At 39.3% G+C, this 25678-nt stretch overlaps 1 protein-coding gene across 6 annotated transcripts in view; it reads left to right on the forward strand.

Annotated features, from left to right (window-relative positions):
* NSUN6 (NOP2/Sun RNA methyltransferase 6) overlaps positions 1-25678 on the forward strand; it is an 83237-nt gene that overhangs the window by 6222 nt on the left and 51337 nt on the right. For 4 of the 6 annotated variants that reach the window (XM_040248078.1, XM_040248080.1, XM_040248079.1 and 1 more), the window contains exons 3-5: positions 3186-3265; positions 17292-17401; positions 18281-18434. In XM_040248078.1, coding sequence (XP_040104012.1) covers positions 3186-3265; positions 17292-17401; positions 18281-18434 — 344 coding nt within the window. The remainder of the gene's footprint in view (positions 1-3185; positions 3266-17291; positions 17402-18280; positions 18435-25678) is intronic. The other 2 variants (XM_040248081.1, XM_040248082.1) reach the window with 1 other exon arrangement.

The following is a 25678-nucleotide window of genomic DNA, read 5'->3' on the forward strand; positions in this document are numbered from 1 at the left end:
TGAGTGATAATTTTATCGACTGTATGAGGCATACAGTGTGAACAGTTTTCTAAGCAGCTGAGATTATTACTTTTATATAGCGATGTGTATAGATTTTCAGCTTGAATAAAGGAAGCTGTTCTGTGCAAAACTCAGGCAGATCCAGGTGGTTTTCTTTTCTAGAAGATTATCCCTAGAGCTTAGATAACCTAGGATCCCAGTCTGATAGAAAGAACTCTCAGGTGTTCTGTCTAAGACAAGGCAGATGAAATCATTCTGGGCTTTGAGTCCCTTTCTGTAACGGTTGAGATGAGACTGAGAAAGTGAGACTGTGGGCAGTAAGTAAAAACCTGGTGGTTTGAGTCTTGCTTCTTGCTACCGGGAAAGGGGACTGAAAGGAGGTTTTAGACCACAAATGTTCGTTTTCCATGTCCCAAAGCTCACATGTATCCTGAAGGCATATCCTGAATGGTATACACGCGGGTGCTTTGTCTCCAGATTTCTTTGGGTCACATATTGAAATTTCATCTTTTAAAATTTCATTTGACTAGCGAGGATGTGGAGAAGCTGGAACCTGTCTCCACTGGTGGGAAAGTCAAGTTGTCTGGCATCTTTGGAAAAGTTTGTGGTCTCTTAAAAAGCTAAACATAAACTTACTGTACAACCCAGCAATTCCACTCCTATATCTATCCAAGAGAAGTGGAAACATATGTCCATGCAGAGACTTGGACATGAATATTATTACATTAGCAGCATTGTTTGTAATAACCAAAAGGGGGAGACTGTCCAAATGTTCATTGACTGGTGAATAGAAAAACAAAATGTGGTTAAGTTCATACCATGGAACAGAACTCAGCAATGAAAGTGATGAACTAATACATGCTACCACGTGGGTGAACCTCAAAAACACTACAGTGAGTGCAAGAAGCCAGGCACAAGACCCTCTGTAGTATGTGATACTATTTGTATGAAATGTCTAGAAAAGGCAGCTTCTAGAGAAAGAAGTAGGTTAGTGGTTGCCGGGGATTGTGGCTGGAACAGGGATTGACTGCAGATAGGTGTGAAGAATCTTTATGTGGTGATGGGTAGGACCTAAAACTGAATTCTAGTGGGGGTTGCACAATTCCGTAAATTTACTAAAAAAAAAAAAAAATCATTGAATTGTGCATTTCATATGGATATATTTTATGATATGTAAAGTAAACCTCAATAAGGCTGTTTTAAAAAGGGAACAGGGTAGAAACAAACAGAAAAAGAAGCCCGTGGTATGTTTGGTTAAAAAATGTGTGATATTTTTAGAAAGTTAGGCACACGTGGTTTTATGAAAGTTTTATTTCTGTATTGTTTTAATATCTGATAGAAAAGGAGAGAAGAAAAATCTTGGCCCGAGCAGGGTTGATCTCTGTGTAGAATATCTCTGTAGTGTGGAAAGAGTGTAATGCTTCCAAAGCAAAACAAAAACAAATGACAGAATTCATTATCTTCTCCTTGGAAGGATCATAGTCTAGATACTGTAAGGCAGCGGTCCCCAGCCTTTTTGACACCAGGGTCTGGTTTTTCCAGTCTCCCTGTTGAAGACAGTTTTTCTGTGGACCAAGGGAGGGGGATGGTTTTGGAATGATTCAAGCGCATTACATTTATTATGCACTTTATTTCTATTATTATTTCATCAGCTCCACCTCAGATCATCCCAGAGGTTGGGGACTCCTGCTAGGGTATCCGACAATGAGAGAACATGAGGAAGAGAGGGGGAAAAACAGAGAGGTTTGTTTGAATGAGGAGTTCACCCTCAAGATGTCTTACTATGCTGTTGGGTATGGTTAGTTCAAAATTCCCTTTGGTCGGAGGAAGCAGAACTCAGAAGAGCTGTTGACCTGGTAGAAATACAATCTGATTTCCAAAATCTGAAGAATTTTTGTTCTCTTTCCTTTTCAACTTAGAAATAGGTTGATTTTGGGTTTTTGATAGCCAGTGTATTGATACTACAGTGCAGCACAAGTTTCTATTATTGTTACTGCTTTGGTGCAGTATGTGAAGATGTAAGAGTCTAATCAGTAGCATACACAGCAGAGACTTGTTTTCCAGTATGTGTGTGTGGCCCTCTGATAGACACAGAGTGCTTGCTCTCCATTCCCCTCTTTTATGGGGAGTGCCCAGATGTCTTGTGTCTGCAGCCATGGTGTGCTGGTACATACCAAACAACCCCCTTTCTAGGAAAAATAATGCTGGTTTGTAGTGTTTGCTGTTTTTTGTGGTATAAATGCTCCCACTCTGGTCAGTTTCAAGCTGCCAGCTCAGTTGGCTCCCATGAGACTGCTGCTGCTGCTGCTAAGTCGCTTCAGTCATGTCTGACTCTTTGACCCTGTAGACGGCAGCCCACCAGGCTCCTCTGTCCCTGGGATTCTCTAGGCAAGAATACTGGAGTGGGTTGCCATTTTCTTCTCCCACGCATGCATGCTAAGTCACTTTAGTTGTGTCCGACTCTGTGCGACCCTATGGACAGCAGCCCACCAGGCTCCTCTGTCCCGGGGATTCTCCAGGCAAGAATACTGGCATGGGTTGCCATTTCCTTCTTACCCATGAGACTGGGAGTTGGCCTTAGCACCTATGCTGCTGGCCCTGCACCTGTTTCTAGTCTGAAGGCCAAGTATGGTGGAGGATACTGAATATCCTCAGCCTTTGCCAGGAAGCATCATCAAAACTGACATGGCAGGACTTCCCTAGTGGTCCAGTGGTTAAGACGCTGCTTCCACTGTAGGGGGCACGGGTTCAATCCCTGGTAGGGGAACTAAAATCTCATATACCATGGTGCTACCAAAAACAGACAGACAAGCAAGCAAAAAACTGACATGGCATTCAGTGTTGATAGTATATAACACACAGCATTTAAAAATCTCAGTCTTTAATGTCCTACAAAGTAGATCACTTAAGGTCAACATGGTTTGTGTTTACAAAGTCAAACTTAACAGAATTGAGCTTTTTACTTGTAAAGAAGTCAAGAAACTTGAGAATCAAATTATAGAGAAAATGTTGTTTTGAAGTCTTTGTTGTTGTTGTTTTTTTTTTGTAGTATCCCATGGAAAAAATGAAAATAATCCTAAATCAAACTTTATGCTCTGTTAGGTAATGACACTGAAAAACTCTGTAATTTGAAATTTACCCAGTGTGTTGATTGCTTTGTAATCCTCTGTGTTTATTTTCAACAGCAGTTTAATGGATTAAGTTTTCCTATTCTTCAGCATCCAGACCTTCAGGATATCTTACTTATTCCTGTTATTGGACCTAGGTTTGTAACTATTTCATTTTCAAATTGTATTCTTGTAAATAAGAATTTGTCACAGGTTCTTTTTTTTGCTGTTTGGTGATAGTACTAAGTTTCTCTGTTAGCAACTTTATTTAGATAGGAATTCACAAACTTGATAAATGTTGACTACATGGTTTGTCATGGAAAATACTACAAAAGAACACTGGGAATGGACTCAGCTATCTTGAGAGGAATGCATATTAGTTCCATTTAGTGGTGATTGATTTTTTTTCATTCCCTAAGACATTTGTTTACTTGTATATCTTAAGACATTCCACTGCTAAATTAAAACTTTTTTGGAGCTACAACAGAAATACAAAGCAACAGTGTTTCCTATTTTCATAATTGAAACATTTGTAAAATTTTATTAATTCACAGTGATGTTAAATTACTGTATTCTCTGAGTAGAACGGGCTACCATGGTAGCTCAGCTGGTAAAGAATCCTCCTGCAATGCGGTAGACCCCAGTTCCATCCCTGGGTCCAGAAGATCCCCTGGGGAAGGAATAGGCTACCTACTCCAGTATTCTTGGGCTTCCCTGGTGGCTCAGACAGTGAAGAATCGGCCTGCAATTCGGGAGACCTGGGTTTGATCCCTGGGTTGGGAAGATCCCCTGGAGAAGGGAATGGCAACCCACTCCAGTATTCTTGCCTGGAGAATCTCTATGGACATAGAAGCCTGGTGGGCTACAGTCCATGGGGTTGCAAAGAGCTGGACACGACTGAGCAACTAAGCACAGCTAAATAGAAGATTTACTGTGTTTGGAAGGCATGTGTTTAAAAAAGGAAAAAAAATAGGCTTTCATATTATAATGGGAATTCTGTTCCCAAAGAGCATTTTTAAATCCCTAATTGTGATAAAAAAAATTTTAATACCCCTAAGAGTAGTAATAAACATAAAAAAGTTCATTTTGTTAAAGCTTTTAAGTATTGATAATTTAGTGGTCAAATACAGCCTTTAATGTGGGAGAATTATATGTACAAATAAATGATGATATTTACAATTACTTAAATACATAAAGCATGATGCTCTGTGTAGGATAACCACATTTCTTTTGCAATTAAATACTACAGATTTATGTATATTTATTTATACACAGAAAAAAGTCTGGAGGGTATAATGTACCTAACTATTATCAGGGATTAATTCTGAGTGCTTAACTCTGAGGAGGTTGGGAGAAACTAGGTAAGAATAGGCTCTAATTGTAACATTTCTGGTTTATTTATTTATTTTTTACTGTAAACATGTATTACTTTTACAGTTAAAATTGAGTCTGTAAACTCCTTATTGTATATTTTTGTTAAGAGGAACATCGCATTAGTGAATGGAGGAGTCTTACTTAAGTGTGCCGAGTTTTGCTAAATTCATACAACTATATAGTCAGGACTCACCCCCATCAAGATATACACCATTTCCATCACCAGAAAATTCTCTGCATTCTGCCCTCCATACTAGGAAACCACTGTTTTGATTTCTCTCATTCCTATTTAGTTTAAAACCAACTGGTTACTATAGTTGATCAGTCACAGGTCTTCTGAGATCTGAGATTCATTTTAGAATACACTGGACATCATTCCACAATGCCCATAGTTTTCCATAATCTATGTAACTGTTTCATTCTTCTTACTGGCTTCATAATAATCCTTTCCTCCTATTCTTTGTAGTGAGTAAGCTACTCATTAAAACATTAGTGAACTGTGTAATACCGATAATGAGTTACAGGAAAGCACTGAGAAATCTTTTAGGATTGTGGATTCATATACCTACCTTTCATTTCTGAAAGGAGCATGGCAGCTCTATTTTGTCTTTTAAACTCATCACCAGTTTTATTAGGTATCTTTTGACTTTCCACTATGAAAAATGAAGAACTTCTTATAGCTGCCCTAAGACTTCCACCAACCACTTCTGCCAGTCCAGTTCCTCTTTCAGCTTTATCCATAAGGAATGGGACTGACATGACATACCCAGACCTTCCTTTTTTTTTGCCTGACCCTTTGGTGCTGAGTAATGAATAATTGTTTGGGTATCCAAGAGCCTTTCCTTTTCAGAAACAGTCATACCCTATCGAGGAATTGGATTTGATCCAGATTTCACTGTCAGCTAATTACTCTTCATCACTTGCATCTTCAGTTCAGTTCAGTCGCTCAGTCGTGTCCGACTTTTTGCAACCCCGTGAATCGCAGCATGCCAGGCCTCCCTGTCCATCACCATTTCCCGGAGTTCACTCAAACTCACGTCCATTGAGTCGGTGATGCCATCCAGCCATCTCACTTAGCTGCTGCTTAGATTTCTTGAAAATTGAATTTTCTTTCAAATTTTTCTTCCCCCATTTTTGTGAGCTTTAGAAAAAGGAATATATGTGTACTTTTACTCGTTGACAAATCTTTTTTACTAGAAGCTCAACATTTCACAACGATTTAGGATATCAAAATGTAGGTTAAACAATTTAAAGAGAGAAAACAATTCAAAAAGTAAATCTCAACATAAAATTCAGATTCCTTCATTTTTTTTAACATGATATTTAATTTACTTAGCAAATATATGTATATATTTAATAATTTTTTTAAGTTTTAAAATTTATTTCAGTATTGCTTCTGTTTTTTTATTTTTATGTTTTAATTTTTCAGCCCCAAGGCATGTGGGATCTTAGCTTTCCAACCAGGGATCGGACTTGTACCCCCTGCATTGGAAGGCGAAGTCCTAAGCACGGGACTGCCAGGAAAGTCTTGATCAAATATATTTTAATGTTAGGAAGGTTTTACCAATGGTAATTAGATTAAAGTAAGGTGGTACTGCTGAAGTTGATGGTATCAATGTCAACTTTATTGAAAAACTTAAAAGAGAAAATTGAAAGCCAGTCTTCTCTTGATTCAAAGTATTTTTCATTTTTTTAATTGAAATATAGTTGACTTATGGTGTGATGTTAGTTTCAGGTGTACAGCAGAGTGCTTCAGTTATATATTCCTTTTCAGATTATTTTCCCTTAAAGGTTTTTACAAAATATTTGGTTTAGTTCCCTGTGCTATACAACAGGTCCTGGTTGATTATCTGTATTATATGTATTAGTGTGTGTATGTTAATCCCAAACTCCTAATTTATCCCCCCATATAAGAGTATCTTTTTAAAATGTTTATTGTTGTATAGTTGATTTACAATGTTGTGTTAGTTTCTGCTGTACTGGAAAGTGAATCAGTTATACATACACATATATTCACTCTTTTTTTGGATTCTTTTCCCATTTAGGTGGTTACAGAGTATTGGGTAGAGTTCCCTGTGCTACAGAGTAGGTCCTTATTAGTAATAGTTATCTCTTTAACTTATAATAATGTATATATGATGGTCCCACTCTCCTGATTTATCCCTCTCCTGCAGTAGCCATAAGTTTGTTTTCTGCATCCATACAAGAGTATTTTAAACACCATACTGCAACCATCATTTTTTAAAGACTGCATTTAAATCAATAGAATTTTTTAGGCCAATATTCAATTTGTAATTTTTAAGAGTCTCTGTATATTGTCTGTTGGTATTCTTTCCTTTTTGATAAAAATCTATTTCTAGCAGGTCAGAAAATTAACTTTCCCTAATAATTAAGTATAACTCAGTACCAGAAATATCTTGAGATACAAATGAGATTGAGTTTGCCCTTCTCTTCCAGCCGTTCCATTTCCATTTCTCATAGTTGCCTTGCCACTAGCATTAGCACTTTGGTTTTCAATTACTGTTTGTATGTATGAAATAATAGGGTGAATACAATGGAATATTCAAGTAATTGCTGAAAGATTGCTGGCTCAATACAAATAGCAATTCTGCTGAAAAGAAACATTTGGTTGACATGCAAATGAGATATCATGATCGTGTGATATCAAAATTATATTATGGAAATGAGATACCAGATTCAGTTCAGTTTAGTCGCTCAGTTGTGTCCGACTCTCTGGGACCCCATGAACCACAGCACGCCAGGCCTCCCTGTCCATCACCAACTCCTGGAGTCCACCCAAACCCATGTCCATCAATTCGGTGATGCCATCCAACCATCTCATCCTCTGTCGTCCCTTTCTCCTCCTGCCCTCAGTCTTTCCCAGCATCAGGGTCTTTTCAAATGAGTCAGCACTTCGCATCAAGTGGCCAAAGTATTAGAGTTTCAGCTTCAACATCAGTCCTTCCAATGAACACACAGGACTGATCTCCTTTAGGATGGACTGGTTGGACCTCCTTGCAGTCCAAGGGACTGTCAAGAGTCTTCTCCCACACCACAGTTCAAAAGCATCAACTCTTCAGTGCTCAGCTTTCTTTATAGTCCAACTCTCACATCCATACATGACCACTGGAAAAACCATAGCCTTGACTAGATGGACCTTTGTTGACAAAGTAATGTCTCTGCTTTTTAATATGCTGTCTAGGTTGGTCATAACTTTTCTTCCAAGGAGTAAATGTCTTTTAATTTCATGGCTGAAATCACCATCTGCAGTGAGTTTGGAGCCCAGAAAAATAAAGTCAGCCACTGTTTCCCCATCTATTTCCCATGAAGTGATGGGACCAGATGCCATGATCTTCGTCTTCTGAATGTTGAACTTTAAGCCAACTTTTTCACTCTTTCACTTTCATCAAAAGGCTTTTGAGTTCCTCTTTACTTTCTGCCATAAGGGTGGTGTCATCTGCATATCTGAGGTTATTGATATTTCTCCCAGCAATCTTGATTCCAGCTTGTGCTTCTTCCAGCCCAGTGTTTCTCATGATGTACTCTGCATAGAAGTTAAATAAGCAGGGTGACAATATACAGCCTTGACATACTCCTTTTCCTATTTGAAACCAGTCTGTTCTTCCATGTCCTGTTCTAACTGTTGCTTCCCGACCTGCATACAGGTTTCTCAACAGGCAGGTCAGGTGGTCTGGTATTCCCATCTCTTTCAGAATTTTCCACAGTTTATTGTGATCCACACAGTCAAAGGCTTTGGCATAGTCAATAAAGCAGAAATAGATACTTTTCTGCGACTCTCTTGCTTTTTTGATGATCTAGTGGATGTTGGCAATTTGATCTCTGGTTCCTCTGCCTTTTCTAAAACCAGCTTGAACATCAGGGAGTTCACGGTTCATGTATTGCTGAAGCCTGGCTTGGAGAATTTTGAGCATTACTTTACTAGCGTGTGAGATGAGTGCAATTGTGCGGTAGTTTGAGCATTCTTTGGCATTGCCTTTCTTTGGGATTGGCATGAAAACTGACCTTTTCCAGTCCTGTGGCCATTGCTGAGTTTTCCAAATTTGCTGGCATATTCCAAATTTGCATCATCTTTCTGGATTTGAAACAGCTCAACTGGAATTCCATCACCTCCACTAGCTTTGTTTGTAGTGATGCTTCCTAAGGCCCACTTGACTTCACATTCCAGGATGTCTGGCTCTAGGTGAGCAATCAGTCGTGAAGATCTTTTTTGTCCAGTTCTTCTGTGTACTCTTGCCATCTCTTCTTAATATCTTCTGCTTCTGTTAGGTCCAGGCCATTTCTGTCCTTTATCAAGCCCATCTTTGCATGAAATATTCCCTTAGTATCTCTAATTTTCTTGAAGAGATCTCTAGTCTTTCCCATTCTGTTGTTTTCCTCTATTTCTATGCATTGATCTCTGAGGAAGGCTTTCTTATCTCTCCTTGCTATTCTTTGGAACTCTGCATTCAAATGCGTATATCTTTCCTTTTTTCCTTTCCTTTTTGCTTCCCTTCTTTTCACAGCTATTTGTAAGGCCTCCTCAGACAGCCATTTTGCTTTTTTGGATTTCTTTTTCTTGGAGATGGTCTTGATCCCTGTCTCCTGTACAGTGTCACGAACCTCTGTCCATAGTTCATCAGGCACGCTATCAGATCTAGTCCCTTAAATCTATTTCTCACTTCCACTGTATAGTCATAAGGGATTTGATGTAGGTCATACCTTAATGGTCTAGTGGTTTTCTCCACTTTCTTCAATTTCAGTCTGAATTTGGCAATAGGAGTTCATGATCCAAGCTATAGTCAGCTCCCAGTCTTTTTTTTTGCTGACTATGTAGAGCTTCTCCATCTTTGGCTGCAAAGAATATGATCAGTCTGATTTCGGTGTTGGCCATCTGGTGATGTCCATGTGTAGTCTTCTCTTGTGTTGTTGGAAGAGGGTGTTTGCTATGACCAGTACGTTCTATTGGCAGAACTCTGTTAGCCTTTGCCCTGCTTCATTCTGCATTCCATGGCCAAATTTGCCAGTTACTCCAGGTGTTTCTTGACTTCCTCCTTTTGTCTTCCAGTCCCCTATAATGAAAAGGACGTCTTTTTTTGGGTGTTAGCTCTAGAAGGTCTTGTAGTTCTTCATAGAACTGTTCAGCTTCTTCAGCATTATTGGTTGGGGCATAGACTTGGATTACCGTGATATTGAATGGTTAGCCTTGGAAACAAACAGAGATCATTCTGTCGTTTTTGAGATTGCATCCAGGTACTGCGTTTTGGACTCTTTTGTTGACTGTGATGGGTACTCCATTTCTTCTAAGGGATTCCTGTCCACAGTAGTAGATATAATGGTCATCTGAGATAAATTCACCCATTCCAGTCCATCTTAGTTCACTGATTCTTAGAATGTCGATGTTCACTCTTATCATGTCCTTGTGACCACTTCCAATTTGCCTTGATTCATGGACCTAACATTCCAAGTTCCTATGCAATATTGCTCTTTACAGCATCAAACCCTGCTTCCGTCACCAGTCCCATTCACAACTGGGTGGTGTTTTTGCCTTGGCTCCATCCCTTCATTCTTTCTGGAGTTATTTCTCCACTGATCTCCAGTAGCATATTGGGTACCTACCAACCTGGGGAGTTCATCTTTCAATGTCTTATCTTTTTGCCTTTTCATACTGTTCATGGGGTTCTCAAGGCAAGAATACTGAAGTGGTTTCCCACTCCCTTCTCCAGTGTATCATATTCTGTCAGACCTCTCCTCCATGACCTGGCCGTTGGCATGGCTTAGTTTCACTGAGTTAGACTAGGCAGTGGTCCGTGTGATCGGATTGGCTAGTTGTCTGTGATTGTGGTTTCCGTCTGTCTGCCCTCTGATGCCCTCTCTCAGCGCCTACCGTCTTACTTGGGTTTCTCTTATCTTGGACGTGGGGTCTCTCTTCACGGCTGCTCCAGCAAAGCACAGCCACTGCTCCTTACCTCTGATGTGGGGTTATAAGATATCAGATTATGTGTGTGCCAATGAGATATCATGATTGTGTGATATCTCAAAATTATCTTCCTTTTACTGAAGGGTTGCTAATATATGCAGTTAAATACATGCCAAGTAGGTAAGTGTATTTTTTATATGCATTCTCATAATCTTGAGCCTCTCTTTAGTTGGGTCTTTAATTCATAGGCATCTCATTTTTAGCTGTTTTAATTAGTTTTCTCTTATTCTAAGCACCTTCTTACTATTTTTTCTCCAGTCTTTATTACTGTATTCTTGGAACATCACCTTTCTTTAATGCTATTGCTTCACTCTTGTTTAAAAACATTTTAATAAAAATCACGCTTTTAGTATTTTTTTATGGCCCTACATCGACTTTTATATTTCCTCACTAAAACTTCAGCAGTGCTGACTTGCACCTTGACACTTGCATATATATATGATCTTATGTTTTTATACAGTTGGTACTTGTGTTGAAAGATTCCTGAAGACCACTCCCCAGCTCAGTGATTCTCTTGGAGGACTCAGGATTCCACATATAGTCGTACTTGTGACCATGGTTTATTACAGTGAAAGAAACTGAAGCAAAATCAACAAAATGAAAGCTGCCTGGGATGAAGTCTAGGGAAAACCATTTGTGAACTGCAGAGTCTTTTTCCAGTGGAGTCATGCAGTGTGTAGTTAACTCCCCCGGCAACAAGGATGACAATGCACATGTGAGATGTCACCATCCTGGAAAGCTCCTTAGAGACAGGCATCCGGGGTTTTCATTTAGGGCTGGTTGTGTGGGCACCTCGTGCCTGGTAGGTACCCAAATTCTAGCCTCCCAGAAGGAAAGTCAGTGTCCACCACAAACCATACTATTTGTTTACAAATTGTTACAGATAATGTAGGCACATTGAGCTACCCTTGGGGATGGACAGGGAGGCCTGGCGTGCTACAGTCCATGGGGTTGCAAAGAGTCGGACATGACTGAGCAAATGAACTGAACTGAACTGAATCAGTTAAGAGTGGGAAGTCCTCTGATTCTGAGTTCCAGTTTGCCAGCCAAGGATCAGCCTCATCACCAGGCCTTCCAAAGAAAGGATAGTAGTTCTTTTTCACTGTGGTTTTTTGTTTGTTTTTATTTTTGGATATGCTGGGTCTCTAATTGAGGCATGTGGGCTTAGTTGCCCTGCAACATGTGGGATCTTAGTTCCCTGACCAGGGATTGAACTCATGTGTATTCTTAGCTACTGGACCACCAGGAAAGTCCCTGGCCCACTATGTTAATGCTCTTCCCCATAGTCTTCCATTCTCTCCTTTCAATGAAATGGTATTCTCATAAAAACTTTCTGATTAACATTACAGAGTTACATTTCACAAAATATTTTTTGAAGATTGAGGGCAGGAGGAGAAGGGGACGACAGAGGATGGTTAGATGGCATCACCAACTCAATGGACATGGGTTTGGGTGGACTCTGGGAGTTGGTGATGGACAGGGAGGCCTGGTGTGCTGCGGTTCATGGGGTCGCAAAGAGTTGGACACGACTGAGCAACTGAACTGAACTGTGTGTGAGAACCAAAGATATACAGATGGGTGAAACATAGTTTAGTCTAAAAGCAGGTAAATATTGGTACAAGTCAAACTACAGTAGATTCCTGGGGAGGGATATGAATTAAGTACCATCCAAGCAGAGAAGAGGAAGAGCTGAATGCAAAGAAGTGGGTAAAGATTTTCTCCAAAGACATGTTATTTCAGTTGAGGCTTGTAGGTGAGTAAGAAAGAGGTAGATGAGATAAAGTAGGCGAGGGTACACAAGGCAGAGAGAAAATACATGCAAAGGTACAGAGGTATGAAAATACATGGTGGTTTGTGACAAGAGTGATTGGGAATCTCTCAGTTTTCAGAGAGGTTGGTGAAAGAAGATGTTGAAGTTAGAAGAGCTAGAGTGAAATGGGAAGGATTCATTTTAAATTTGATTAATTTTTGTTGGAGTATAGCTTTACAGTGCAATACTATTAATAGTTTCTGTTGTGCAGGAGAGGGAATCAGCCACATTTATATACGTATCATATATATGTATGATATGTATTGCCAATAAGATCATCTATACCATTTTTCTAGATTCTACGTATATGTGTTCATATACAACATTTGTTTTTCTCTTTCTGACTTACTTCACTCTGTATGAGTCTCTAGTCCATCTACATCTCTACAGATGACCCAATCTCATTCTGTTTTATGGCTGAGTAATAATTTTATTGTATATATGTGCCACATCTTTATTCATTCCTCTTTCGATGGACATTTAAGTTGTTTTCGTGTCCCAGCTGTTGTAAATAGCACTACAGTGAACATTGGGGTACATGTGTCTTTTTGAAGGATTATTTTTTAAAACTAAGAAAATTTTTTTTTGCACTGAATATAGGAGCCAAATAACTTTTATTACAGTCATGATTTTAGAAATATAATACTGGTAGAAGCATAAAGCTTTTTTTCTCCAAACTACATGTAGACCTTGACTCATTAATAGGTTGTGAAATCAGTTTAACTGGTTGTTTATAGTTTTTTTTTTTTTTTTAACGAATAGGGATTTTATTATATCCTGGAGTGTACATGGTAAGGTGTTTTGTGAAACATTTGCTGTAAATGTAAGTGTGGATAGGCACACATGTGTACTGGGATGCCGTTCAAGTGCATTTCTCACATTGGATTGCAGCCAAAAAAGCCTGAAAACACTTTTTTCAAAAGATAAATTGCAAGCCTGGAGCTGAGTTGGGGAGCTATTTTAGTCTTTTATCTCCAGCAGTATGGTGAGCTAGATAACTTGAGAATGCTTCTGCTACTTAGGCCTAGGAACGCTGAACAAAAAATAGTCATAACATGCATAACAGAGTAATTAAGAACCTTCGTGAGATACTCGGGTTAGAATGAAGGGTAACTGAAAATTGAGCAGTAAGTGCGTGAGCTAAGATTAAGGGATGGAGGGTTTGAGGGAGAAGGTGCTTGGTCCCCTGAACTTAGGGGCGTTGGTTTTAACAACAGGCTGTTAGTGCTAAGAGATGAGAACCACCCAAAAGTCAGTGCAGGGCAGTAATTAGGAGTTGGAGCTCTCTTGCCATGGAGCCTGGGTTGGGGGGGAAAACCTATGAGATGCACAGCAGCAGTTCCATACCTGTAAGGGTTTGGAGTTCAAATTCATACTACCCATGTGGTCTTGACACCTGTGGTTTGGGAAACTGACATAAGAATTGGATCCTAAGCCAGTTCTTGAGGTGCTTGGCAAAAGCACTGCAGAGTGGCACCTGTCAGCCCAGGCCATGCTTCTTTCTTATAGTTAGAAGCTACACTAGGAATCAAACTACCGTGAGTGAGAACCAGCATGTACAACAGATTGAGGGATTAGATTCCTCCAGAACTGTAGCCAGCCAGTGTGTACTCAGTCATGTCTGACTCTGCAACTCCATGGACTGTAGCCCCCACCATGCTCCTCTGTCCATGGAATTTCCCATGCGTGGATACTGGAGTGGGTTGCCATTTCCTACTCCAGGAATTGAACCCATGTCTCTTGCATTTGCATTGGCAGGTGGATTCTTTACTAGCTGTCCACCTGGGAAGCCTAGAATGTAGCAAAGAGAGCTAATTGGTAGGCACTATAAAATTAGTCTCCTTGAAAACGATTAAAAGCAAAAGGGAGAATCTAAAACATAAAAGACCCTAAGAGGGGAAAAAAAGAATTGAAAAAGAATTTCTAGGCATTAAAATTTCATTAAAATTAAAAAGTCATTCAGAGAGTTAAACTCTAGACTCAACAGATGAGAGAATTAATTAACTAGAAGATGGCTTATGGCACATCACCTAGAATACAGCAGGTAAAGGAGGTCTAAAGCAATGGGAAATATGAAACTGAGTCATGAGAACAAGAATGAAAAGGTACTATGTGTTCCTAATGAATCCCAGATGTAGAGATTAGAAATAATGTGGGAGAGACAATATTCAAAAATATAATGAATTTTCCAGAATTGATGAAAGTCAGATTTAAGAAAGTATCTGAAGGCAAAAGTAAAGATAAATACATGACTGGGTGCTTCAGAATGAAACTGAAGAGCACCAAAGACATCAGGAGGATCTGAAAGCAACCAAAGATAAAACACAGAAGTTAGATCACTGGATAAAACAATATCCGGTGATCAGATGATGCAAGTCTGATGTCGGGGGTGGAAGGGCCTCGGAGACGTGTCAGAGAATTAGAGGAGGCATCGTTTGGTAACTCAGTGAATGTTGAGTTAGAAGTTTTAGGAGGAGATTCAAGATGATGCCAGGATTTGTGTTCTGGCTGCTCAGGTAGATAACGTCATTTTGACTGGAAACACAGGAGGATGAAGCTTTGGGCTGTTCCCAAGGATTTTAGGAGTGGATCAGGGAATCATAACATTGTTTAGGGCTTGTTGAGTGTGAAGTAGCTGTAGGACATCTATGCACAGCTGTCTGCAGATAATCAGTCTAGAAAGGCTGATCATTAGAATATGTGGGTTCACAATAAGGTCCAGCTGTATGGCACAGGGAGCTATAGTCAATATCCAGTGATAAACTATAATGGAAAAGAATATGAAAAGAATAGCTGGTTCACATTGTGGTACAGCAGAGATTAACACAACATTATAAACTACTATACTTCAATAAAATAAGGAATATATAGGTTATTTTTGTAAGTAGTCACTGAAACCATGAGATTGCCAAGGTTTGGGATACAAAGCGAGAAGAGATGATGGCATGTTTTAGAACCTGGAGAAATGAACCTCATCCAGAAATAGTTGGAGAATGAGCAGTGAGTGTGGGACCTGGGAGGAGGAGGATAAATCTGAGAAGCTTACTGAGATTTGATCAGTTGGAGATCTTGAAAAGAAAATGCACTTAATTCCTTGAAGTCACTTAAAATGCACATAAAACTGCAAGGAGTTAGGACCATACATATGACATGTTGCCGACCAGGGAACCCCATCAGAAGTGTAGTACTTGAGATGTTTATTTGGGGCTCATCACATAGGTACCCCCGACCTTTGAGAAAGTCTGCTCTGAGTGTTAGAAGTGATACCAGGCTTCAGTTTCAAGGGATGGATGGGAGGTGAGAAATTGGAGAACACCGAAGAAAGTTGGATAGCAGAGGAAGAAAGGACTTATCTTTGTCTTGTTTAAAGCATTAATAACTTACTGTGCGCCAGTCTACCACTTCAGAAATGTTTTTGCATTTCTCACATGTTGTCTGTTTTAGTCTTTGAAGACAGAAACGTTATTGCTCTTCTCTCCTAATGCTATTATGAAACAGCAGTGCTTGTTAAATGATGAAGCATTTTTTTTTTCCTTTGCGGTTGTGGTTTTAATCTACGTAGAGCTTCATTGGATTAGGGTATAAATGCTTGATCATGTCCCTTCTAACACAGTAGGCATCAGAGCTGTTGATAACAGACACCAGGCTGGGCCCCAAGGGCTGCCTTGGCCTGTTCTACCCTGTGTGCCATTTCCTATGACCTTAGTCCTGCCTTAGTTTTGTTTTTTTTTAAATTGAGGTATAGTTGATATAAGTTATAGGTATATAATGTAGTGATTCACAATTTTCAAAGGTTATGCTCCATTTATAGTTATAAAATATTGGCTATACCATAAAAAAGAATGAAATAATACCATTTGCAGCAACATGGGTGGACCTAGAGATGATCATACTAAGTGAAGTCAGTCAGAGAAAGATGAATACCCCATGAAACCACTTGTACATGGAATCAAAAAAAAGATACAAATGAATTTATTTACAGAAGGGAAGTAGACTCAGACATAAAAAATAAATTTGTAGTTACCAAATGGGACAGGTGAGGATGTGGGATAAATTAGCAACATGGGTTGAACAGACATGACTATATTTGAAATAGATAAACAACAAGGTTCTGTTGGATAGCATAGGGAACTATATTCAATATATAGTAATAACCTATAAGGGAAAAGAATATGGAAAAGAGTGTGTGTGTGTATGTGTGTGTATATATATATGTATGTGTAAGTATAACTGAATCACTTTGCTGTATACTTGAAACTTACTCAGCATTGTAAATCAACTGTACTTCAGTATAGAAAAAAATATTGGCTCTAGTCCCTGTATCCGAGACTCCTGTAGGTTATTTTAAACGTAACAGCGTGCGCCTCTTAATCCCCGACTCCTTTCTTGCCCCTCCCAATCTCCCTCTCCCCACTAGTTCCCCGTATCTGTAAGTCGGCTTCTTTCTTGTTGTATTTGATGAAGCAGTTTTTGATGCCACTTACTACCTTGCACCAAGATTTTCTTCTCAAGTGCCATCCTCTTTGTAATTAAAAAAAAAACCCAGACTTTATTTATTTATTAATTTTTGGCTGCACCGCGTCTTCGTTGCTGCCTGTGGGCTTTCTCTAGTTGCGGCCAGCAGGGCCTCCTCTCTGGCTGTGTGTGTGCGCTTCTCATTGTGGTGGCTTCGCTTGTTGCAGAGCATGTGCTCTAGGGCATGTGGGTTTGGTAGTTGTGGCACAAGGGCTTAAGTTGTCCCACGACATGCGGAATCTTCCCGGATCAGGGATTGAACCCATGCTCCCTATGTTGGCAGGTGGATTCTCAACCACTGGACCACCAGGAAAGGCCTTCTTTGTAGTTTTTAAGAAATTATTTCTTGTGTATTCATCTTCTTTCTTTCAACTTTTTCTCATTTATTCATTTGGAATAATGAAGACTAAAGAGGTTGTTTATTTAGGGTTAGTTTGAAACCCTGAAAAGGTTGGTTGGCGTTGGAGGTGCATCACTCTTTACACTTTCCCTCCTCTTGCTCCTCTAGGAAGAATATAAAACAACAGCCGTGTGAAGTCATTGTTGGAGCCCAGTGTGGCAATGCTGTGTTACGAGGAGCCCATGTCTATGTCCCTGGAATCGTATCAGCCTCAAAATGTGAGTATAATGTTTAGGTTTTTCTGTGAAACGGCCGCTAACATTTACATGTATCATCAATGAAAATTCATTAACTCCTCACTCAGATACATTTCAGATTTGCTTTAACAAAGATCTTTGCAAGGTGTGCATTTAGTATAGCCCGTTGAGGTGTGTATCTGAGGAGGACGAATGAGTCAGGCATCTGTATGTGGGTTTTCTGCCCATTTCTTTTACTCCCTTTGAGGACATTTGTGATGATGTTAGAGGATCATGACTGATGAGGAGAGTGGAAGATGTCAGTGAAATTTTGTTTTCCATTCTTTACTCAATTGTGCTGAAAGCTCAGACTGCTGAACTGTCATTTGCAGGGGAAACATTCCAAGTCTGGAATCTTAATATTGGGATGAAACTCAGTATTAATGTATTCTTTTAAGGAATGTTAGATATGGGGAAAATAATTGAAATAGAAGATACCTTTCGTTTTCTGCTCAGCTAAAGGCTTCCATGAGGTTGGATGTTTGCAGTGTTTTTTTTGTTTTTGACCCTCGCAAGGCATGTGGGATATTAGTTCCCAGACTGGGGGTTGAACTGGTGTCCCGTGTATTAAGAGTCGTAACCAGTGGACAGCCAGGGAAGTCCCTGAGGTTGGATGTTTCAAAGACTATCCTGCATCTTTGTTTTCCTAAGGAAAAAAATAGATTTATTGTTGTCAAACATTTGAAAGTAAACAGTTGTATTTTCTGTCAGAGGTTATAGTGAGACCATGAGCCAGGTTAGACTGCTTCATGTCCACTACTGATGCCCCTAGGCCTCCCCAGTCTTAAAGCTTGAAGAATTTTCATGGTTCTGCCAAAGAATAGGTATGTCAGTGTAATATGACATTTTTCTTTCCTCTAGTTATGAAAGGTGGAGATCATGTTTCTGTATACTCTGATATTAAAGGCAAATGTAAGAAAGGAGCCAAAGAATTTGATGGAATAAAAATATTTCTTGGAAACGGGATTTCTGAACTAAGCCGCAAAGAGATCTTCAGTGGGCTGCCTGAACTGAAGTATGTCAGCAACTGTTGTTTTGGGGAAAATAAGCATCCTTTTTGTGGTTTAAAGAAAATGTAAAATAATGTAAAAATATGTGTAATTGCATTATATGACTAATTTTTTTGTTATAAGTTCAATTGGAAAATACATGTTTAGCACATACTGCCATTTTTTGGGTAGGGGGAAATATGCTTTTAGTTAAAAGCATAAATGCTCAGATTAAGGAGTCTCTTAAGTTGAAAAGTTTTGCATCTTTGATAACATTATTTATCTTGATAAAGGATGAATTAGATGGCCTCTCCAGATCTTTTTAACAGTCTGTGTGAGAAAAGCTTATAGTTTTAATATTAAAAAGAAAAAAAGTTTTAACTAAAAAATTTACCAGAAAGCCAGTACTGATGTGAATGCTTGTGGTTAAAAATTCATGTTTGGATTTACTCACACCTAACTTTTATCATTTTTTAATTAAAACATGCATGTATTTATCCCCACACTGGGTCCCCGTTGTGCCTGGGCCTCTCGCTGCGGCGGCTTCTCTTGCTGAGGAGCCGGCTCTCGGCGCAGGGCCTCAGTAGTCGCAGCTCTCGGGCTGCAGAGCACAGGCTCAGTAATGGTGGTGCACGGGCTTAGTTGCTCTGCGGCGTGTGGGATCTTCTAAGGTCAGGGATCAAATCTGTGTCCCCAGCATTGGCAGGTGGTGTCCTATCCACTGGGCCACCAGGGAAATCCTGCTCGCCTGAATTAGAACAAGTTAGTGTAAAATCATCTCTGGTTGCTACAAGTGAAAGTGAAAGTCGTTCAGTCATGTCAAACTTTGTGACCCCATGGACTGTACAGTCCATGGAATTCTCCAGGCCAGAATACCGGAGTGGGTAGCCTTTCCCTTCTCCAGGGGATTTTCCCAACCCAGGGATCAAACCCATGTCTCCTGCATTACGGTTGGATTCTTTCCTAGCTGAGCCACCAGGGAAGCCCAAGAATACTGGAGTGGGTAGCCTATCCATGCCAGCGGATCTTCCTGACCCAGAAATCAAACCGAGGTCTCCTGCTCTGTAGGTGGATTCTCTACCAGCAGGCGCTAAGCAAATTAAATCTGTGTATAATCCAGTTTCTTATTTTTAAAATTGAAATATAGTTGATTTACAGTGTTGTGTTCATTTCTACTATACAGCGAAGTGACTCAGATATACATATGTACATATTCTTTTTTATATTCTTTTCCATTATGTTTATTACAGGATATTGAATGTAGTTCCCTGTGCTATACAGAAGGACCTTGCTGTTTATCCATCCTATATATAAAACTTATATCTCTTAATCCTAAACTCCCAGTCCAGCTCTTCCCCCAACTCCCTCTTGGAAACCGCAAGTCTGTGAGTCTGTTTCTCTTTTGTAGGTAGGTTCATTTGCGTCTTTATTTTTGCTTAGTGTTTTCAGGCTGTTTCAGAAATTCTGTAGACAGCTCTGTTACTACAAAGTTGACAGCTAATGGAGACACGCTGAAAGCTGTGAATTTATTCCGCTAGAAGAGAGCCACTTACCTGATTCCTGGGACAGTTTTTCATACTTCAGCAGTTTGAATTTATAGTTGATATTCTTCTAAAGACATAGGCTATTTCCTCCATCTAGAGGTGGCAGTGCTTTCCAGATGGCCAAGAACAAGTACAGTCTTCACTCTGGAAGTGCTTCTGCATATGAAGATTATGCATACGTCTGTGTGTTAGTCTTTGGGTCTGTAATAGGGAGTTGATAGTTTGACTGCTTCCTTTATTTTGTTATAGCCGGTACACATTTCATCATCTTATTTGACGTGGTGGTTCCAGTAATTGGGTCCACAGTCTTCTGAGTACTGTTCTCTTTGTTGGTAGGAGTAGAATGTAGCCATCTTTCAAGAAAATGTTGATTTTTAGAAAAAAATTTTAATTTTGTTTTGGAGTATAAGAATATTTACAGTGTTGCATTAGTTATAAATGTACAGAAATGTGATTTAGTTCATATCTCTATTCTTTTAATTATTTTCCCATATAGATTATTACAGAGTATTCAGTAGAGTTCCTTGTACTCTATAGTAGGTCCTTGTTGATTATCTGTTTTATATATAGTTCAGTTCAGTTGCTGAGTCGTGTCCGACTCTGCAGCCCCATGAACTGCAGCATGCCAGGCCTCCCTGTCCATCACCAGCTCCCAGAGTTCACCCAAACCCGTGTCCATTGAGTCAGTGATGCCATCCAACCATCTCATCCTCTGTCGTCCCCTTCTCCTCCTGCCCTCAATCTTTCCCAGCATCAGGGTCTTTTCAAATGAGTCAGCACTTCACATCAGGTGGCCAAAGTATTAGAGTTTTAGCTTCAACATCAGTCCTTCCAGTGAACACCCAGGACTGATCTTTAGGATGGACTGGTTGGATCAGGATCCTTGCAGTCCAAGGGACTCTCAAGAGTCTTCTTCAACACCACAGTTCAAAAGCATCAGTATTTCGGCACTCAGCTTTCTTCACAATCCAACTCTCACATCCATACATGACCACTGGAAAAACCATAGCCTTGACTAGATGGACCTCTGTTGGCAAAGTAATGTCTCTGCTTTTTAATATGCTGTCTAGGTTGGTCATAACTCTTCTTCCAAGGCGTAAGTGTCTTTTCATTTCATGGCTGCAATCACCATCTCCAGTGATTTTGCAGCCCCCCAAAATAAAGTCAGCCACTGTTTCCACTGTTTCCCCATCTATCTGCCATGAAGTGATGGGACTGGATGCCATGATCTTAGTTTTTTGAATGTTGAGCTTTAAGCCAACTTTTTCACTCTCCTCTTTCACTTTCATCAAGAGGCTGTTTCGTTCTTCTTCACTTTCTGCCGTAAGGGTGGTGTCATCTGCATATCTGAGGTTATTGCTATTTGTCCCGGCAGTCTTGATTCTAGTTTGTTAATTCCAGCCTCCAATCTGTCCCTCCCTGTTGTCCTTCCGCCTGGTAACCATATTTGTTCTGTAAGTCTGTTTCTGTTTTGTAAATATGTTCATTTGTATCATTTTTTTTTTTAGATTCCGCATATAAGTGATACCATATGATATTTGTCTTTTGTCTGGCTTACTTAGTATGATAATCTCTAGGTTCATTCATGTTCTTGCGAGTAGCATTATTTCATTCCTTTTTAGTAATATTCCATTATATATACACACACACACTCACACCACATCTTCTTTATCCATTTCTCCATTGATGGATATTTGGGTGCTTCCATGTCTTGACTGTTGTGAACTGTGCTGCAATAGATACTGGGGGTGCATGTATCTTTTCAAAATATGATTTTCTTCAAATATTATGCCCAGGAGTGGGATTCCTGGATCACATGGTGGCTCTATTTTTAGTTTGTTTTTTTAAGAATTTTATTTTGTATTGGGGTGTATGTAGCTGATTAACAGTGTTGTGATGGTTTCAGGTGAACAACAGAGGGACGCAGCCATTCATATACATGTATCCATTCTCCCCCAGACCCCGCCTCCCATTCAGGCTGCCACTTAACCCTGAGCAGAGTTCCCTGTGATACTCAATAGGTCCTTGGGGTTACCCATTTTAAATGTGTACATGACCACCAATCTCCCTAACTATCCCTTCCCCCACAGCAACCATAAGTTCATTTTCTAAGTCTGTGAGTCTCTTTCCGTTTTGTAAGTTCATTTGTATCATTGTTTTTTTTTTTTAGATTCTACATAAAAGTCATGCATTTGTTAATTCTTCTTCTCTGTCTGACTTACTTCACTTAGTATGACACTCCCTAGGTCCATCCACGTTTCTGCAAATGGCATTATTTCATTCTTTTTAATGGCTGAGTAATATTCCATCGTATATATGTAACACATGTTCTTTATCAATTCTGTTGATGGACATGTAGGTTGCTTCCACATCTTGGCTATTATAAACAGTGCTGCAGAGAATATTATTGAGCATGTATCTTTTTGAAATATGATTTTCTTTGGATATATGCTCAGGAGTGGGATCGCTTTACGTGGTGGCTCTATTTTTAGTTTTTTAAGGAACCTCCATACTGTTCTCCAAAGTGCACCAACTTACGTTCCCACCAACAATGTAGGTAGGAGGGTTTCCTTTTTTCTGCACCCGCCACACCATTTATTGTTTGTAGACTTTTGATAATGGCCATTCTGACCTGTGTGAGGTGATAACTCACTGTAGTTTTGATTTGCAGTTCTCAAATAATTACTGATGTTGAACATCTTCTCATGAGCTGTTTGGCCATCCATATGTCTTTGGAGAAATGTCTGTTTAGATCTTCCCATTTTTTGATTGGGTTGTTTGCTTTTTTTGATATAGAACTGCATGAGCTATTTGTATACTTTGGAGATTAGTTGCATCTTTTTCTCCCATTTTATTGGTTGCCTTTTTGTTTTGTTTATGGTTTCCTTTGCTGTGCAAAAACTTTTGAGTTTATTTAGGTCCCATTTGCTTATTTTTGTTTTATTTTCATTACTCTAGATGGTGGATTCAAAAAACTGTTGCTGGTGATTTATGTAAAAGAGTGTTATGCCTATGTTTTTCTCTATAGAGTTTTGTGGTATCCAGCCTTGCCTTTAGGTCTTTAATCTGTTTTGAGTTTATTTTTGTATATGGTGTTAAATATATTCTAATTTCATTCTTTTACATGTTGCTGTCCAGTTTTCTCAGAACCGCTTATTGAAAAGACTGTCTTTTCTCCATTATATATAGTCTTGCCTCCTTTGTCATAGATTAATTGACCAGAGGTGTTTGGATTTATTTCTGGGCTTTATGCCCTGTTCCATTGATCTGTAAGTCTGTCTTTGTGCTGGTACTAGACTGTTTTGATGACTTAGCTTTGTAGTATAGCTTGAAGCCAAGGTGTCTGATTCCTCTGGTTCTGTTTTTCTTTCTCAAGATTGCTTTGGCTATTCAGGGTCTTTTGTGTTTTCTGCAGAGACTTTAAAAATATGTATATTTATTTACTTATTTATTTGGCTCACTAGGTCTTAGTTGTGGCATTCAGGTTCTAGTTTGCTGACAAGGGATTGAACCTGGGCCCCCTGCACTGGGAGTATGGAGTCTTAGCCACTGGACCATCAGGGAAGTCCCTGCATACAAATTTTAAAAATTTATTGTTCTAGTTCTTTGAAAAATGCCATTGGTAATTTGACAGGAAGTGTACTGAATCTATAGATTGCTTTTGGTAGTATAGTTATTTTGAAAATAGGTTGAAAATATTTCCAACCCAACAACATGGTATATCTTTCCATCTGTTTGTATCATCTGCGATTTCTTTCATCAGTGTCTTGTAGGTTTCAGAGTAATAGGTCTTTTGCCTCCTTAGGTAAGTTTATTCCTAGGTATTTTATTCTTTCTGATGCAATGGTAAATGGGATCATTTCCTTCTCTTTATGATCTTTTGTTGTTAGTGTATAGAAATGTAAGAGATTTCTGTATATTTATTTGGTACCCTGTAACCTTACTGAATTCATTGATAAGCTCTAATAGTTTTCTGGTAGCATCTGAGGATTTTCTGTGTATAATATTACATCATCTGCAGTAATAGTTTTCTTTTCCAATCTGGATTCCTTTTATTTCTTTTTGTTCTCTGATTGCCATGGCTAGGACTTCAAAAACTGTGTTGAATAAAAGTGATGAGTGTGGACATCCTTGTCTTGTTCCTAATCTTAGAGGAAGTGCTTTCAGTTTTTCATCATTGAGAATGCTGTTAGCTGTAGGTCTGTCACGTGTGGCCTTTGGGATGTTGAAGTATGTTTCCTCTATGCGTACTTTCTGAAGAGTTTTCATCATAAATGGGTGTTGAATTTTGTCAAAAGCTTTTTCTGCATCTACAGAGACAATCATGGTTTTTATTCAGTTTGTTAATATGTGTGTCACACTTACTGATTTACAGATACTGAAACATCCGTGCATCCCTGGGATAAATCCCACTTGATCATGGTGTATGATCCTTTTAATGGATTGTTGCATTTGGTTTGCTAGTATTTTGTTCAGGATTTTTTTATCTATGTTTATCAGTGATGTTGGCTGTAATTTTCCTTTTTTGTGTGGAATCTTTGGATTTGGTATCAAGGTGACTGTGGCCTCAGAGAAGAAGTTTAGGAGGGTGCCTTCCTCTGTAATTTTTTGAAATAATTTCATAAGGATAGGTGTTAACTCTTTTGTAAACGTTTGATAAAATGCACCTATGTAACCTTTTAGTCCTGGACTTTGTTTTTTGGAGGTGTTTCTTTTTTAAATTTCTGCCTGTGCTGGGTCTTCACTGCTGTGTGTGGGTTTCCTCTTGTTGCAAGGTGTGGGGCTTCTCTCTAGGTGCAGTGCATGGGTTCCCTGTTGCAGTGGCTTCTCTTGTTGCAGGACACAGGCTCTAGGTGCTCTGGCTTCAGCGGTTTGGGATTGCTGGCCCTAGGGTGTGTGGGCTTCAGTGGTTGTGGCCTGCGGGCCCTAGAGCATGCGGGCTTTAGTTGCTGTGGCTTGCAAGCTGTAGAGCATGGACTCAGTATTTGTGGCAGATGGGCTTAGCTGCTCCGTGGCAGATCAGGGATTGAACCAGTGTCCTCTGCATTGGCGGGCGGATGCTCATCCATTGTGCCAGTAGGGAAGTCCCTCTGGGAGTGTTTTAATCACCGTTTCAGTTTCATTACTTGTGACTGGTCTCTTCCTATTTTCTATTTCTTCCTGGTTCAGTTTTGGGTGAGTGTTCATTTCTAAGAATTTGTTCATTTCTTCCAGGTTGTCCATTTTATTGGCATATAGCTGTTTGTAGTAGTCTCTTGTGATACTTTGTATTTCTGTGGTGTCCATTGCAACTTCCCCTTTTTCATTTCTAATTTTATTGATCTGAGCTTTCTTCCTCTGTTTCTTGATAAATCTGGCTAAAGGTTTTTCAGTTTTGTTTATCTTTTCAAACATAAGTTTATCTTTTAGTTTCATTGATCTTTTCTGCTGTTTTCTTCATTTCCATCTCATATATTTCTGCCCTGATCTTTATGATTTTCTCTTTGATTTCTTCAGTGATCCACTGGTGGTTTAGTAGCATATTCTTTAACTGCCATGTGTTTGTGGTTTTTTTTCTTTACAGTTTTTTTTTTCTTGTAATTTATTTCTAATCTCATAGTATTGTGGTTGGAAAAGATGCTTCATATGATTTGAATTTTCTTACATTTTCCCAGGCTTGATCTGTGGCCTGAGATGAGATCTATCTTGGAGAATATTCATGTGCACTTGAAAAGAATGTGTTTTCT

The sequence above is a fragment of the Oryx dammah genome, unplaced genomic scaffold, assembly GCF_014754425.2.
Source record: "Oryx dammah isolate SB20612 unplaced genomic scaffold, SCBI_Odam_1.1 HiC_scaffold_10, whole genome shotgun sequence".
Taxonomy (NCBI): domain Eukaryota; kingdom Metazoa; phylum Chordata; class Mammalia; order Artiodactyla; family Bovidae; genus Oryx; species Oryx dammah.